The 17,692-nt window shown below is 36.3% G+C and overlaps 2 protein-coding genes across 5 annotated transcripts in view; one reads left to right on the top strand and one right to left on the bottom strand.

Moving 5' to 3' along the window:
• Positions 1-6: 6 nt before the first annotated feature.
• On the top strand, positions 7-8,037 carry SUV39H2 (SUV39H2 histone lysine methyltransferase). The gene is made up of 4 exons (XM_006159765.3): positions 7-28; positions 2,365-2,511; positions 5,120-5,249; positions 7,023-8,037. Exons 1-4 carry the CDS (start codon positions 11-13, stop codon positions 7,127-7,129), a joined length of 402 nt encoding a protein of 133 aa, XP_006159827.2. The 5' UTR covers positions 7-10; the 3' UTR covers positions 7,130-8,037.
• A 2,392-nt stretch (positions 8,038-10,429) lies between these two features.
• The window catches only part of DCLRE1C (DNA cross-link repair 1C), a 60,709-nt gene continuing 53,446 nt past the window's right edge, over positions 10,430-17,692 (bottom strand). For all 4 annotated transcript variants that reach the window (XM_014592077.2, XM_006159761.3, XM_027776253.1 and 1 more), the window contains one exon: positions 10,430-12,081. In XM_014592077.2, the coding sequence (XP_014447563.1) occupies positions 11,168-12,081 (914 nt within the window). In that variant the 3' untranslated portion in view covers positions 10,430-11,167. The remainder of the gene's footprint in view (positions 12,082-17,692) is intronic.

The following is a 17,692-nucleotide window of genomic DNA, read 5'->3' as shown; positions in this document are numbered from 1 at the left end:
GAGTTTTGTCATGGAATATGTTGGAGAGGTATGTGCAACTTATCACAAAGCAAATGTCTATCTAAGTGTTACACTTTCAAAAAGTTACCTTTTGTCCTCAGTAACATAAGTATTTTGTACATTTTTATATCATTTACATATATGTAGACATTTATTTTCTTGTTTAGAAGGGTTCACTGGCATAGTCATATATATATATATAGTGGCAACTTAAATTAATGTAGGCATCTTTGAACAAACACCCGATTATAGTCATTGAAGCTAATATATGTATATTTTAATACACAACAATTACTTTTTACATAGAAGTCCTCAGAATAAAGTCAGATCCAAACCCTTGCTGACTTCAAAGCTTTAAATTTGTAACTTGCTTCATCCACTTGACCAAATATAAAATATACTTAAATATAGCTGACAAAGCTCTATTTTGTATCAATACAAAAGTGTTTATTGAATCTATTTTAAAAAAGTCAAACTCTTTGTGTCTTAGACACTTTGAATCTAAATTATCATTCAAATGCTAGCAAATTTATCTTTATACAAATCGTATATATAAAGTATTTACACTCAACACATACCACATTATATACCATTCTAAGCTCTTTATGTATTAATTTACTAATCCTGTCAACAACTCTTTGAGGTAATACTACTGATATTATCTCAGTATCAATGAAGAAACTGAGAAATTGAGCAATTTGCCCGAGGTTACATAGCTCATATAGTAAGAAAGAAAAGCCATTCAAAAGCAAGGATTTTGAGGATTCAAAACTACAAAACCAAAGCTGTTCACCACTGCACCATACTGCCTCAAACTGAATGGTAGGTCAAGCTGACTAGAAAGATAAGTGTGGCTACAAATCAAGGGTTCTGATTTCTGACTTTTTTTTTTTTTTAGTATCTGTAATTAAATCATTTATCTGTATTCATCTAGAATTCTGAAATTAAATGAGATTCCTGTTTTGATCCTATTCTTTAAGACAACAATAGATTATTATAAATAACTATTCAATAAACTGGATCTTGGGAACCAGCAGGTGGTATGGTGGTTAAAGGCACTGGACCCCCACATGGCTGACCACAGTTTGAGTCCTGGGCCTGACGGCTTGCTTGCTCGCTCACTCTCTCTCTCTCTCTCTCTCTCTATCTCCCTCTGTCTTGCTATGGTTGAAAAGAAAAGAAAAAAGTAAAACAATGATAAAAAATAAAGGAAATAATTCTTTTAAAAAAAAAGAAACTAGATCTCATACAATCAAAGTATTCTTTTTGGCTTAATGAACATAACAGTAACATCTCATCTCATTGATAACATGAATCACTAGACATTTTGGGTTTTATGAGCCAAGCATGTGATAAAGCTGTATGAAGAGCAAAAAACTATGAACGGTGGTTTTTATGCTACAAAATTTCATGAAAACAACCTTTTTTTTTTTTTTTTAAGAGAGATTTCTTTCTATAGGGCACACATGCTCACCAGAGAGACAGAGACAGAAAGCGAGAAATCACTTCAAGGAGAGACCAATCCCTTCTCCATTCCCCTCTCAAGATTTTGGGCACCCACGTACACACAACCAGCCTGAACTTTAAGCTTCTAAGTCCGGGACTCAGACCATAGTTGACTATGTGGTCCAGCAACATAACCATTATGCCATCTGCTGGTTCCAAAAACAACCTATTCTGCCAGAACAAAACTCTGTACAATTGACTTTAAGTTTACTGTAACTTCTTCCCTGAATTTGTAAATTTCTGTTTATAATTATACCCAAGTAGTTATAGGAAGTATATGCCTTAGATTATACTTAGAGCATACATACTGGTAAGTCTTTTAAATTCAATTATGGCCTATGGAAACATACAGCTTTTTTAACATCCTAATTATAATGAAGGTAGTGCAGTGTTTCCACTTGTCCTTTTGAAAAAATTCTAATTCTTGGACTAACATATGGTATAATGGTTAAGGTGCTGGACTCTCACATAGCCAATTGTGGTTGGAGTCCTGGACCCAGTGGCTTAAAAAAGATACATGCATGCCCAAAATCCCAAGAAGAGAGTGGAGATGAGATTGCGGCATGGCTATCCCTCCCCCGCCCCAGGGGAGGTTGATTTCTCACCTTCTCCATTCCTTTGCAGCAAGCACATATGCCCTATGGCAAAAGCCTTAAAAAAAAAATTGTTATTCTTTTGTACTACCATTTTTCTACCTCTTTCCATCTAACTCTTAGTTTGTGTATTTGTTTTGATGACACATGAATTTACCTTTAAACATTATAGGTATTAATATATTAATTAATCAGTAGGCTTATGAATGCATGTTTTTTCAGTTTAGCAATAGCTACATAATATACTATAGTTTTTTCTGTTCAGGTAATCACAAGTGAAGAAGCTGAAAGAAGAGGGCAGTTATATGACAACAAAGGAATCACATATCTCTTTGATCTGGACTATGAATCTGATGAATTCACAGTGGATGCAGCTCGATATGGAAATGTGTCTCATTTTGTGAATCACAGTGTAAGACGAAATTCTTAAACTATACATAAGACTAATAATTCAACTTAGTACTGCTAATGATTTTCCATTGTTAAAGAATACTTGTCTTTAAACTACAAACCCTTTTAACATTTCTGCGTATTTTAATATGAGGGCCCCTTCTGTTAAGTCATGGTATTATTGCAGTATTAGAAAAATCAACATTGAGGGACCAGCAGTTGTTGTGGTAGTTAAAGCACTGGATTCCCATGTGATCAACCATGGTTTGAATCCCTGATCTGGTGGCTTGAAAATTACACAGGGCATGTGTGTAGGAGTGCCCAAAGTCCTGAGAAGATTATGGAGATGGGATTGTGGCATGACCATCCTCCTTGGGGGGTGATTTCTCACTTTTCCCCCTCTCTGTCTCAGGAGAGCACATGTGCCTAATGACAAAAGAGCTAAAAAAAAAAAAAATGATAACACATTGGACCAAGAAGTGGCACAGTGGTTAAGTCACTGGATCCCACACAGTTGACTGCGCAGTTAAGAGTCCTCAACCTGGCAGCCTTGAAAAAAACACAGAGTGCATGCACACGTATATTTGCCCAAATCCAAAGAGAAGCATGGAGGTGAAGGGACTGGCATGACCATCCTCCTTGGTGGGAGAGGGGGATGATTTATCACTTCCCCTCTTGCGCATACCTGCGAGCACATGCACCCTATGACAAAAATCTCAAAAAAACCTTAACATGTTATTTTTTTTTTTTTTACAAAAGACAAGGATTTGTCGAGTATTGATGTATTTTTCTAAATTAAATAAATTAGTATTCTTCCTTAATTTTAATTCATATTTGAAAGAATTTAGCTGGAATCCTAACTCCAGAATCTTATACACTATAAAAACTATTTCACAAATAAGGGAAGTCAGTAATTATTGGGCATTTATTAAGTGCCTGGTCAATAACTTTAGGTTAGGCTTGTGAAATTCACATTATCTCCATTTTATAGATAATGTTCTATAGACAAGGAAAATGCCTCTCAGAGTAAGCTATATAGCTGACTATATAAGGAAATAGATTATGTTAAACTTCTGAAAGATTCCATATGAAGAGACTAGTATATAATTAGCAGTGAAATATCAGAGACCTGATAGTTTTCTGATTTATTTTATTTTTATCTTAAATAACTTGTTCACTATTAGGGATAAATTTGAGATATTCCCAAAATAGATATACTCTACTTAAGCACTCATTTTGATTTCTTTTTTTCTTTTTTTTTTGTAGAGGCTTTTGCTATAGGGCGTGTACGCTCACCAGAAAGACAGAGAGACAGAAAGCAAGAAACCACCCCCCAGGGGGGATGGCCACGCCGCAATCCCTTCTATTCTATTCTCCTCTCAGGATCTTGGGCACGCACCCACACGCGCCCGGTGTGAGTTTAAGCCACTGGGTCCGGGACTCGAACCACAGTCGACTACATGGGAGTCCAGCGACATAGCCATTACGCCACTGCTCGTCCCCATTTTGATTTCTTAGTATGATTCAGTAGATCTCTTTTCTTACTTATTTCATAATTTAATATAGAGTTCCTAAAATTTAAAAAAATTCCAGGGCCAACCAGTAGTATGGTGGTTTTAACTGCTTTAGCGGCTAGATCCCACATGGCCAATTGAGTGTTTCAAGTCCCAAATCCAGTGGCTTGAAAAACATACCAAATGCAGGAACCAGCAGTTAGCGTAATGGCTATGTCGCTGGACTCCCACGTGGTCGACCGCGGTTCGCGTCCCGGACCCGGTGGCTTAAAACTCACGCCGGGTGCGTGTGCGTGCGTGCCCAAGATCCCAAGAGGAGAATGAAGGAGAAGGGATTGCCGTGTGACCATCCCCCCGGGGGGGTGATTTCTCACTTTCTGTCTCTATGTCTCTGTCTGTCTGGCGAGTGTATGCGCCCTATAGCAAAAAAACTCTCAAAAAAAAAAAAAAAAAAAAAACAACATAACAAATGTGTGTCCAAAATAGGAGGGAGAGATGGAGGAGAAGGAATTGCAGCATGACCATTCCCATGGGGGGTTCTTTTTATCTATCTTTCTCTCTATCTATCTGTGGATAGCTAGCTAGATAGATATCTGTTTCTGACAGAGTGTACATGACCTCTGACAAATTTAAAAAAAAAAAAAGAAAATTTCCAAAGAAGAATTAAAACAACAAAACCCCATTATGAAATTTGAGTATTATGGTGCTGATTTGATCTCTACAATACAATTATTCTAGTTTTTAAAGTATATACCTCACTGACATAATTACAGGTAAAATGATAATGTTATCTGTAATTCATACTAAAATTCGCCGAGGGAAAGAAAAAGTCGGGACTAGATGAACAAGACTGACAAACATTATAGCTGTTAAAGCTACATAGTGGATTCATGTGGGTTAATTACATTATTTTCTCTTTTATGTATGTCTGAAAAACTTTATAAGTGAAAATGTATTCTTAAGTGTGCATGCCTCAAAGACAACCTCTAAGCAATTGTCAACTTAATTTCGAGTAAAACATAAAAAACAAATACTCAGAAATTGAAGATTTTATATGACATGTAGAGGAGTTAATTCACATGTATTACTCAATGAGATTCTAATGTTTCTTTTTAGTGTGACCCAAATCTTCAGGTGTTCAATGTTTTCATTGATAACCTTGATACTCGTCTTCCCCGGATAGCATTATTTTCCACGAGAACCATCAATGCTGGAGAAGAGCTGACTTTTGATTATCAAATGAAAGGTATAGTTTTCAAGTATAACTTCATTAATTTCCATATGAAAAATCTAATCCCAGAAGGAAAAGATCTTAGGTCATCTGAACCAAAATAATATTAAACATGAAAATTACTAAGGCTATAATTTTGTTGTCACTTAAGATCCCAAGCAAATCTGATAGCTAAAGCTAGAGCCCAGGTCTCCCTGACCTTGGGCTGAGAAATAGTGTTTCTCACATCACGTTGACTCACAACTTCCATTTTAGAAGCTGATATAACACCTTTTTCAATACTGTACTACTACTATTACCAAAAAAAAAAAAAAAAATTGTGGGCATATATTATGAATTTTTACTAAGACATGTATTTAAAAGATTGAAAGTATGACTTAAGTCACGTACAAATTTATTTTATTCCTACTTGACTCTGACTTTTAAAAAGAACATGTAGTGAACCAGACAGTGGTGTAATGGTAAAGGTAGCTGGATTCCACATGGCTGACTACGTGGTGTGAGTCCCCAAGTGAGCAGCTTGAAAAACATACTGGGTGCCCATGTGTGCATGCCTAAAATCCCAAAAGGAGAAATGGAGAAAAGGGGATTACAGTTGGCCATCCCTCCTGGGGGTTACTCCTTCCCTCTTTATTTCTCTCTCACCCAGTGAGTGCATGCACCCTCTAGCCAAAAAAAAAAAATTATACACACACACACACAAAGTTCCGTGTGCTTTACTATGACAATATAAATGTTTTCTTTTTGTTTATCTAAGAATAATGCCCTCTACATGTTGTTATTGTTTGACATCACTATGTTCTCTTAGGTAATATATGTGAATGATTGCATACTGGATTTTCCCAATAAGTTTCATCATTTCAGAAATTCATTCATATAAATAAGGGCTAATAACAAGCTTTATCTATTATTAACCTTACCACCCTTTCAAAACAATTCATGATTTGTCTCTGAATGTTCATATTTATTTATAAATACAAAAATTGGCCAGCCAGTGTCATGGTGGTTAAGGCAGCTGGATCCTACATCGGTGACTGAGCTGTTCAAGTCCCAGACCCAGCAGCTTAAACAATATGCTGGGCATATGTGCGTGCATGCCCAAAATGCTGAAAGGAAAACTAAAGGAGAAGAGATTGCAGTGTTGCCATACGCTATGGGGAGTACTTCCTCACCTTCCCTCTCTCGCACACACATCCTCTAGCAAAATTTTTATAAATAAATAAATACGAAGGGAATACATTTCCTTGGAAGTTAGTCTAATAATTTTGAATACTTTAGTTTTATCTTAAATAACTTGTTCACTATTAGTGATAAAGTTGAGATAGTCAAGCACTTATTTTGATTTCTTAGTATGATTCAGTAGGTCTCTTTTCTTGCATATTCCATAATTTAATATAGGAGTTCCTAAAATTTAAAAAAATTCCAGAGCCAGCCAGTGGTTAAAGCCGCTGGATCCCACATGGCCAATTGAGTGATTCAGGTCCCAAACCCAGTGGCTTGAAAAACACACTTGTTAGCTTCTTTAAAAGTAATGGAAGATTTCGGGTCAGCAGGTGGTGTGGTGGTTAAAGGCGCTGGATTCCCACATGGCCAACCGTAGTTCAAGTCCTGGGCCTGGTGGCGGCTTACTTTCTTACTCTCCCTTTCTCTCTCTGTCTCTCTATAGTAAAGTTTAAAAATAATAATGACAAATGTAATTAATTCTTTTAAAAAAGTAATAGAAAATTTGAATTCATTCTAAATTGTCTTAACTGTCTTTCTCCTATATTTCTTTTTCTATGTATTCAGGTTCTGGAGATATATCTTCGGATTCTATTGACCACAGCCCAGCCAAAAAGAGGGTCAGAACAGTATGCAAATGTGGAGTTGTGACTTGCAGAGGTTACCTCAACTGAATTTGCAGAAAACAGAACTGATGAAAATTATAGTTATATTTTTTCCTAATGTTAACATCTTTAAAGAATAAGTATTTGGGACTCTTTCCATATTATTCAAGGTTATACCTATATGTAAATTTAAGTTTCAAGACACTTGCCAAATGTATTACAGGTATTTTGAAGAGAGGGACACTGGGCCACATAGCCTAATTTGATATATATTTATTTAGTGGTTAGACACCAAAACTATTTACCAGTCAGTACATTCATACTTACAAAATCTGTGAATAGAGAAATGCCTATTTCAGTGTTTGAAAAATGTTAAACCAATAATGCAACAGTTTCTAAGCTCAAACATTCAACTTGCCATACACCTTGAATTCAGAGAAATAGTTAATTCAATTTGGGCAAATATCTTTTATTTTTGTTACTTTATTGTCATGTCTATTTAATACTCACTGTATTTGTACTTGAGACAAATAGGTGATTCTGAATTTTATAACCTATTTTCTACTTTTTCATTGAAACATTGACATCTTAATGATAGGAAAATTTAAGGTATAATAAATGAAAATTTTAATTTCAGCTTGATTTCATATTTTAAAGCAATCTAGACCATTATGAGGGGTGTATATCTGAGCCTATAGTTGTCTAAGATTTTTCAGTCCTGTAGAAGGAATATCTCTGAAATACCCTCTCTAAAATCCAGAATGGCTGGCCATCATGCTTCTTTGAAAGGACAGGACAGTGGGATCAAGAGGGGTTTTTTGGAATGCCAAGCAGGAAAAATGGAGCACTTTAAGGGCACCTCTTAGGAACATGAATTAGGAGACACATGTTAAGAACCTTTTCTCTAAACAGTTAAAACAAGATACCTGGGGGCAGATGTTCCTAATAATAAATGTAATGTACATTAATATTACATCCTCTCAATTTCAGGCAGTTTTACCATTTCCTCTCCACAGATCTAATTATTTTTATATTTCCTGAAGGTTCTTCTTAAAAAGTAATCTATATTTTGAACTGATACATGTTTTATACATGAATTTTTAAGATGTGATAAAGCTGAACTTGGCCAAAATGTGTTCTTGGACTATGAAACCTTTTATAGTTGGCCTATGAAAACTGAAATGTAATATAATAGTTTCTTGTGTTTTTTTTGTTTTTGTTTTCTCCTTGCACAGTATAAAACCAATAGGAAAAAACTCTTTCCTTATCATCTTTTTTTGATTCCAGGAGCTCTAAGCAAGGTGTCCAATGTGAAGGTAAATACAGCAGATAAATCCATCTGACAGTGTTCCTAACTGAGTTCTACCTATTCACAGTACACTAAGCTTCAATGACCTAAAATAAGCAAACTGACTTCAAGAATTCAGCACTTGACATATCTTCTCAATCTTTAGCCTCTTCTTGGGGAGCTATACTTTATGGTTCACAATGCTGTCATCATATTACTTTGCTCTTTCTTAATATAGGATAAATTGTTTACATGTTTGAAACCTCAGAGTATATCTGCTAGCCAAAATTTGCAGAATGTGTCAAGGAAAAATACACTCTTACTGGCATTTCTTGTGTTTTCTTTATGAAAAAATTTGTCAGTCACATAGTGTCAGAGGTGACAAAGGGTCTTGGGTTTGCAGGTTGTCCCCAATGGCCAAACTTATTTTGAATTATGATTCTCATGGGTTTAAAGATACAACTTTCAAGTCAGAGTTTTACTGTCTAATTAGTTGATCTTGTTTACTTCTTGTGTTTAAAAAAATGTAAAGCTGGAGGGCAAGGGGAAAAAGACTATTTTTCAGTAAACTTGTAGTTCTGTCTTTATTAATAGAAATATAATGGGCCTTTGAGGTACTTCTGTCACTTTTATGTTATTATAAGGCTGAACTTAAGCAGTGAAAAATAATTATTTAAACGAAGGTATTAGGGGCATTAAGTATTTTAAATCAGTATTTAGTTTCTTCAAATTAGCTTCCTGAAGATGTCAGGATGTGTTTTCAATATAAAGCAAATATTCAAAGTCATAGATCCTTTATAATGGAAATCCACTGCACAAGTTGAATTAATACAATCTTTTTTAGTATCTATGTAAAAGGATTATGGTACATTATTAGTAATCTCAGGGTTTTTATATGCAAAATCTAGACTGTACTTATTTCTCCTTTATTATAGGTCAGTAGTTTCTCCTTAGCAAGATAAATTTAGTTTGGCATTTGATGTTCTATTTATCATGGCTTACCTTTATTTCTCAATATTTTGCAGTTAGTAAAGCTATACAAAGGGCAGGAAAATAATTGACATACATACACTGACTCTGAGTCTTATAACTCTTTGTCTGGTGGATCCAATAATTCTTTTATGGTCTAATAACCACACAGCGTGGTGATCATTTTTAGTTTAATTGATCTCAAAATTGTATTCTAGAGACTCCACTTAAACTTGTTTTAGGTGCTATCTCTGCATTTGCTTCTTTAATTTATGAAACATTAGCATACCAAAGTGTTTGTGAATAGTTGCTAATAAAACTTTATTAAATCTTCATATATAACATAAAAGCATAACCTGTTAATGAACTTAAAGTTGAGTGACTTTCAGAACACTGATACTTTAGCCATTTAATTCATAATCATTTTCTTTTATATCTGAATTGTTCTAGTTTTAAGTTTACCATTGTATTCACACCAAGGTTCTTAAGTGGAATAACATCTTTTCAAGTAAATTAGGTGCTGATTTTTCCTACAGCCATTAGTTTATTACGGTAGATCCAAGTTTATTCTTTCAACTTAAATGATGTGTTAGGACCCAAGATATGAGGTATACATTGATAAATGTTCCATGTGCATTTGAACAGCTGTATTTTACTATTATTTGGTGGGATGTTCTGTAAATGTCAGATCCGGTTGACTGATAATGTTTCAGTTCTTCTACATTCTTGTTTTACTTGTGTGTGTGTATCTATACATACATACATATATACATAGACAGTTCTTTTACTAAAAGCAGAATGTTAAGGCCCCTAAATATAATGGGGTCACCAGAAAAAGTTATGATGTATTTTTCTGCTTTTCTATGCAAAAATGAGTCATTACTTCTGACGACCTAATAATTGCGTATTAGTTTGTGTCTCAGTTGTTTTTGCTTCATGTATTTTGTAGCTGGTTTTAGATTTAACTACATTTAGCATTCTTATGTTCTTGGTGAATTGGACCTTTTATCATTAGGAAAGTGTTTTTTGACATTAATATAGCCACTCCAGCTTTCTTTTATATAGTGTTTACATATCTTTTTCCCCCTTCCTTTTACTTTTAACCTATGTCATTTGATTTTTTTTTTTTTTTTTTTTTTGTAGATAGCATATACTTGGGTTATGTTTAGACTATTTATATGTACTATAACTTTGTTCTCTCTCATTAGAGTACATACCAGAGAGGTACCCTCTGCAGTCTGGTCTCATTCTAATCTCCTTTTCTCAGTTCTTCACCTCATTAGGATCTTGGCATACTAGCATCCAGTGTGTTTTCAGGTTCACTCAGGAACTGAATGAGTGGTTGAGCAGGCTCTATGGCTTCTAGCACTGCAGTACAGTACACCACTACCTGTGCCACTGAGGCTGGGCCTACATGCATTGTAACTGTTGGTATGTTTCGGTTAACTCTATCATTTTCCCCTAGTTTTTTGTTCCTATTTCCATTTTACTGCCTTCTTTCAGGTGACTTTTAAGATTTTTGCAAGAGTGTGTATGCTTTCCAAAAAGAGCCACAGAGAGAGAGAAGGAAAGTGAGATATCACACCCCCCCACACACCCCCCAGGCAGGATGGCCATGCCACAATCCCTTCTGCTATTGGAATTTTGGTCATGCACACATGCCTACCAGGTCCAGGACTTGAACTCAGTAGTTAGCCATGTCAGGTCCAATGCCTTAACCATTATGTTACCTACTGGTCCTATCTGGACATTTTTAAGGATTTCATTTTAATTTACCTAATGTGATACTGACTGTTGTCTCTTTGTATAGTGTTTGCTCTAGGAGAAAGTGATTTTTAGTTCTTAAATATCTAAAGGTGAGCATTTTTTTCAACTACTATACTTTCACCTGTTGCCAGTTTCTCATACAAATACTGTAAATGCTCTCGTTTAGGTAGTTCAGCTTCAGGAGTTGGGGGAATTTCAAAATCAGAGGAGCTCTGTGAATCTGCATTTGTGCTAAGATTTAGCAACCTTTTTTCCTCAGGTATATGTTTCCCATCATTTACAGTAGCTGGTTCTCCAGCACTAGGAACTGTAGATACATCTTGATCTCTGCTTTTCAAACCAGAGTAAGTATCCTTTGGACAAAGTATATTTTGTTCCATTTGAGAGGCAGGAATATTCTCTTTGATTCTTTGTCTATAGCCACCTTTGTTCAAGGAGTTAATATCCCCACCATTTCTCTCTTGGGAAGATAACAAGATAGTATCAGATTGGCTGTCCCAACTTTGGCTTCCTTGTTCTGTTATGTGTGTTGACTGAGAAGAATTCTGGGAGGAGATGTGAGTAGATTCCCCATCAGAGTCACTGAAAAGCTTTGGTGACTGAGATCCTTCTGCTTGTGTGGAGGAAGGGAAATGTTCCAAACCCTCATCTGTGATTTCATCATTTCTTTTAAAGAATACTTCCCATTGCGGTACTACATCCCTCTCAGCACTTTGCAGAAGTGTTACAGGGCCTGGATTTCCTTGCAGTGAAGCTGGGGCTTCCATTTCTTCATCACTTTCACTGTTGGATTCATCGCAGTCTACAAAGTTTGACAAAATGGGGCTTTGCAAACTCTCTGTTCTACAGCATGCTGTGATTTGTGTCTGTTTTTCAAGCTGGTTTTGTGCTTCTGTAGTCATTGAAAATACCTCAGGCTGACAAGTTTGCTGGTATGGAGCCTTGTGCCTTAAAGGTACTGGCAGAGGGTCATCAAAGAGATCATCATCTTCTTCCTCTGTGGGAAAAACAACAGGTTTATTGGAAATAAGGCAAAGGGAGCTAATCTGTAGCTTTTACCCAAATTTTGAATTCTTGAAATTTCAAAAGAAGGGAGGTCACTCTTCAAAAGGAAATTAAAAGGCCCCATATTTGGAAGATATTTTGAACAACTTACCACCCTTCAACTTTTTATAATGCCAGAATTATCAGTTAGAAATATAGATTAATGAGTGTCAAACCTAGCCTATCATTTAAATCCTACAGAGAGATTTTTACGAAATACAGTTTTCTGTATCTCATTCCAGACCTACTGAATCCCTAAAGAAGGTAAGACCAAAGATTTTGATTTTTACTTGATTTTTTTATGGTCTATAGCTGAATCTGTTCATCAACCAGGTTTGAAAACCCCGTATATTCTGCAAATTGATTCTCAATGAGTTTGCTGACTTAATAAAAAGTAAATTTTTTTCTCCTAAAGTTTTCTTTCTATGAACATTTTATTAATACTTACTTTGTGATGGCTGTGATATTGGGAGACCACATACATACTAAATCAACTTTAAAACAAAATACCAAGTAAGCCACATTAAATACGAAACTGAAAGTTGACAAAATTCACTTTACTAATTTTTAAAGCAGACTATATCAGCACAGAATAAGCCCAGTCTGTTTAAAGTCTTAAATGATTATATACATTCTATAACTTAAAATGTAAAGGCATGGAGCTGGAGGAGAAGGGATACTTTCCTGCCTGCTAACAGAAATTAAAAGCTCATCAGGTGGGGCCAGCAGGTGGTGTGGTTAGGGGTGTGGGACTCCCACATGGCTGACCACAGTTCAAGTCCTAGACTTGGCAGCTTGCTTTCTCACTTTACCTCTCTCTTTCTCTTTCTGTCCCTCTCTGGTCAAATTAAAAAATAAATAAATCTTTTTTATTTTAATAATTCTTGGAAAAAAAACATAAATAAAAGCTCTGGGACCAGCAGATGATGTAGTGGCTATGTTGCTGGACTCCCATGTAGTTGACCGCAGTTCGAGTCCCAGACCTGGCAGCTTCCTTTGTCCCTTTCCCTCCCTCCCTCCTCTCTCTCTCTCTCTCTCTCTCTCTCTCTATCTCTGGTCAAATTTTAAAAAAAGAATAAAAATTAAATAATTTTTAAAAAATCAAATGTGGATTGGGTGGATACATGAAAGATATGTTTATAAAAACAAAACAAAAACTTTTACTTCCAAATAATATGGAGTAATGGAGACTAGACTTAATTTCCCACCTGAGACAAAGCCATGCAAACTGTAAGTTAACAATGGCTTTTGATACTGTGTATGCATGCACATGTCCAGGCTGAAGGAAGGGGATCATGGCATGACTGAACCCTACAGTGGGTGCTTCTCTTTCTCTTCCCTTCCGTCACACACTCTATTATGAACTTACAAAAAGGAAAACAGTGTTTCTCAAGGAATTGGACATCAGGCAATAAAGGAAAATGACACTAAAAGTGGGAAACAAATGAAGTGAGAGCTATCATTTTCCAGCTCACTGGAACTTGTAGTCTGAGGAAGTCAAGGTGACTGGACTTTACAGAGCAGAAAACAAGAGCTGCAAAGGGGTCCTCTCGTGTTCAGCACATGGGACAGTGCATGATTGTGAGGAAACCACATGAAGCTAAGGAAATAATCACTTTAAAATGAAAACAGTAACTAAAATTCGCACAGTGCTAGGAATAATGCCTGTTCCCAACAAATGGAAAACCTTGTAATTCATGGTCATTTGTAAAAACAGTAAGAAGGGCCTTGCCTCAATAGTGGGAAAATTAACCCTAGACTAAATGCTGCCCTGTGCTGCTATAGTCCTAACCAAGATAAAAATTAAACACAAAGGATCAAACTGTAAACATTCTATTTTTAAAATTTTTATTTATTTATTTATTTTTGAGAGGCTTTTGCTATAGGTTGCGTGCACTCACCAGAAAGACAAAGTGAGAAATCACACACCCCTCCCCGGGGGGATGGCCATGCCACAATCCCTTCTCCATTCTCCTCTAGGGATCTTGGGCACACATACACACGTGCCCAGCGTGAGTTTAAGCCACCAGGTCCGGGGCTTGAACCATGGTCATCTACATGGGAGTCCAGCAACATAGCCATTACCCCAACTGCTGGTCCCGAAACTAAACATTTTAATCATAGAACAAAAACTTTTTTTTGAGGAATCTAAAGTTATGGAGGATGTAACAAGATAAAATTAATGTGTGGCATTGAAAAAATAATTACCAGACATGCAAAGAGGCAGGAAAAGACTTAAAGAGAAAAAAGACTAGAAAAACTCTTCTGAAACTCTCAAGACTCCACCATAGATTTCAGCACTCCTCACCAACAGAACAACGGATCAGCACTCCTCACCAACAGAACAACGGATAGCACACAGCTAATACAGAACATATGGAAGTGAACCAGCATACAACTTCAGAGAAAACAGACATCCTACCTTTCCCCATCCCAAGCTGCAAGAGTGCTGCACAGTACTGGGAACTGGCCAGCAGATGGAGCTCCATTTATAAGCAAGACTTACTCAGTGGTGGAGCCAGCAGGTGGCAGTGGTTAAGGATGCTGGATTCCTGCCTGACCGATAGTGGTTCGAGTCCTGGACCTGATGGCTTGCTTTCTTTCTTTTCCTTTTCTCTCTCTGTGTCTCTCTGGTCAATTTAAATAATAATATTAATTATAATAACAAATAGAATTAAATAAATAAGTGATGATTAAATAAATAATTCTTTACAACAACAACAACAAAAGAGTAGGAGATGCAAAAGAGAATACCTTCATTTCTACAGACAGGAATTTGGTCACTACCTTGTGTCTGGCAGGGCAGACCAATACTCTTCCATCCCTTCAGACTCAAGTCTAGGTAATGGCTTCCTGCCCCAACTGATAGCACCCACAACACAGCTCTTCTGAACCTCCCTGAACTCTAAGTGTAGGCAAAGGAAAGAGGAGGGATATCCGAGAGGAGAGTACCAGAGATCCCACCCTCCAGGTCAGATTAGGGAAGACACCACCACCCTAGACCACATCCTGATCCTGGAGTATACAAATTAGCATCTAACTCTAGCAGGAGTCTTTCCAAGCATTCCAGAACCCTCAGGCTCTATAGGTTACAGACTTTGGTGAGGCCTTACACATAGGTTTATTTCTGACCCCATCAAAACATCCAGGCATGGAGTTACTCCGCTGCTGGATGTTAGAGGCCACGCAGGGCCTGTTTCTGGAGTCTCTCAGACTTACATAGATCTCACATATTGGGTTGTCAGAAAACTCAATACATTTTTGCATAGAAAAATATAAAAATACATCATGACTTTTTCTGAAAACCCAATATACAGGCTTACCCTTCTGAGTCACTCACCAGGACTCCATGTGTATCTGAAAAGCCACTCTGACTCCAGGTCTCACATACAGGGTATACAAGCCCTGTTCTGATATGAAAGATATAGCTAGCATCTAGTCCCTCTTGGACCTCTTTGCTAGCGGCACACTTGAGACCTAGGGCTGTTCTATCCCCCCTACCTCAGGACTATAGAACCTACTCCAAAAATTAGGAAGGATTATACCCAAAAATCAACAGAGACAAGAAATAAAAATAAATAACAAGAAAAGATCTCCCATAAAGGAATGCAAGAACACTTCACCAACAATTGATAAAATATTAAAGAAATGGATTAAAAATTACAGAAATGTCAGAAAAGGAATTCAGAATATTGGTCATAACAAAGCTTGATCTACAAGAGAAAACAGAAAATCAGTTCCAGAGGATGAGAAAATCATTCCATGGCATGAAGGAGGGAGGAACTCTATAGATACCTTAGGAAAGAAAACTTCAAGACATGAAGAATACAATATAAAAAAATAAAATCTCTTCTGAAAGTATAAACAGACTATGCAGAAGAAAGACTTTCTGACCTTGAAGACAAAACCTCCAATTTAGTTGAAGCCACAAAGAGAATGAAAAAATAAAAAACACTGAAAATGACAGAGGAGTCAATCAGTGATGTGGTAGTTAAGGTTATGAGATCTCACAGGGCTGATGGCACAGTTTAAGTCTTGGATCCAGTGGCTTGGAAATAACACTGGGCATGTGTGCATGCAAGTCCAAAATCCCAAAACAAGAATGGAAGAGAAGGGATTGTGACATAGCCATTCCACCCATTCTCTGGGGGTGGGGGTGGTGGAGGTGGAGTAATTTCTCACTTCCCCTCTCTGTCTCTCTCTCCAGAAACTACATGCTCCCTACCAGAAAAAAAAAAAAAAAAAAAAAAAAAAAAAAAATCCAAAAATAAATCCCAAATATATACAACCAACCAATTTTTTGACAAAGGACATAAAACAATCCAGCAGAGAAAAGCTTTTTGGCAAATGATGCTAGAAAAACTAGATATTCATCTGCAGAAAAATGAAATGAACTCATCTCTTACCATTAACAAAAATCAACTCGAAATGGATCAAAGATCTAAGTGTAATGCCTTAAACTATAAAACTTCTTGTGGAAAATACAGGGGAAACATTTGAAGACACTAAAGTAGGCAAAGATTTCTTAAATAAGACCTTTAAAGTGCAGGGGACAATTCCAAAAATAGACAAGTGGGATTAACTCATGCTAAAAGACTGGAGAAACAACAAATAGAGTGCAGAGACAACACATAGAATGGGAGAAAATATTTCCAAACTATGCTTCAGGTAAGAAATTGATGACCAGATTGTATAGAGAACTCAAGCTGCTTGCCCTCAGAAAAACTAATAATCCAATTTTAAAATGGGCGAAGGAGATGAAAAAACAACTCTCAAAGAAAGACATACAAGTGGCCAAAAAATATTTTTATAAAGTTCAACATCTCATCATAAGGAAAATGCAAATCAAAATCACATTGAGGTATCACTCTTAACCCATGTCAAAATGTGATTAAAAGAAAAAAAAAAAAGAAAAGAAATGAGTGCTGGCAAGACTGTGGTGCAAACAGACCCTTCCTGCACTATTGGTGGGAATGTAAATTAGTATATAGCCATTGTTGAAAATAATATGGAGGTTTCTCAAAAATTTCCAAATATAACTACCATATGACTCATATAATCCCATTCCTTGGTATTTGCCCAAAAGACAAGGAAACCCCCAGGTGGAAAGAAACTTGCACATCTATATTTATTGTAGTAGTATTCACAATAATTAACAGAATCAACCTAAGTACCCAGTAACTGATGACTGGATTTTTAAAATGTGCCGCATACACACTATGGAATATTACTTAACCATAAAGAACAGTGAAACTGTCATTCAATACAAAGTGGATGACTATAGAAGAATTAATACTCAGGGAAATAAGCAAGACTATAAAACACAACACTTTATATCCTCAATATATATCAAATGTCTGCACTCTATGGCAGAAATTGAAAGACTTGAAGGCACAATAGTAGAGAAGACAAATGTACATACCAGAGATTGTATGGGGGTGGGGAGAAGTGGTGGGAGGAAGGTGGGAAAGGCTTAAGAAAAAAAGGGCCTAAGAGACACAAGAATGTAGGATTTGTTCTTTTTTTTTTTTTTTTTTTTTTTTTTGAGGGGTTTTCGCTATAGG

Source organism: Tupaia chinensis, unplaced genomic scaffold, assembly GCF_000334495.1.
Source record: "Tupaia chinensis unplaced genomic scaffold, TupChi_1.0 Scaffold000647_1, whole genome shotgun sequence".
NCBI classification, from domain to species: Eukaryota; Metazoa; Chordata; class Mammalia; order Scandentia; family Tupaiidae; genus Tupaia; species Tupaia belangeri.
Note: the sequence above shows the minus strand (reverse complement) of the source record. Positions and strands in the feature narration are given on the sequence as shown.

Bases quoted from the DNA above. Each gene is read 5' to 3' on its own strand.
- SUV39H2 (XM_006159765.3), top strand. The intron at 2,512-5,119 runs GTAAGACGAAAT...GTTTCTTTTTAG, and splicing joins CTCATTTTGTGAATCACAGT to TGTGACCCAAATCTTCAGGT. The intron at 5,250-7,022 runs GTATAGTTTTCA...CTATGTATTCAG, and splicing joins TTTTGATTATCAAATGAAAG to GTTCTGGAGATATATCTTCG.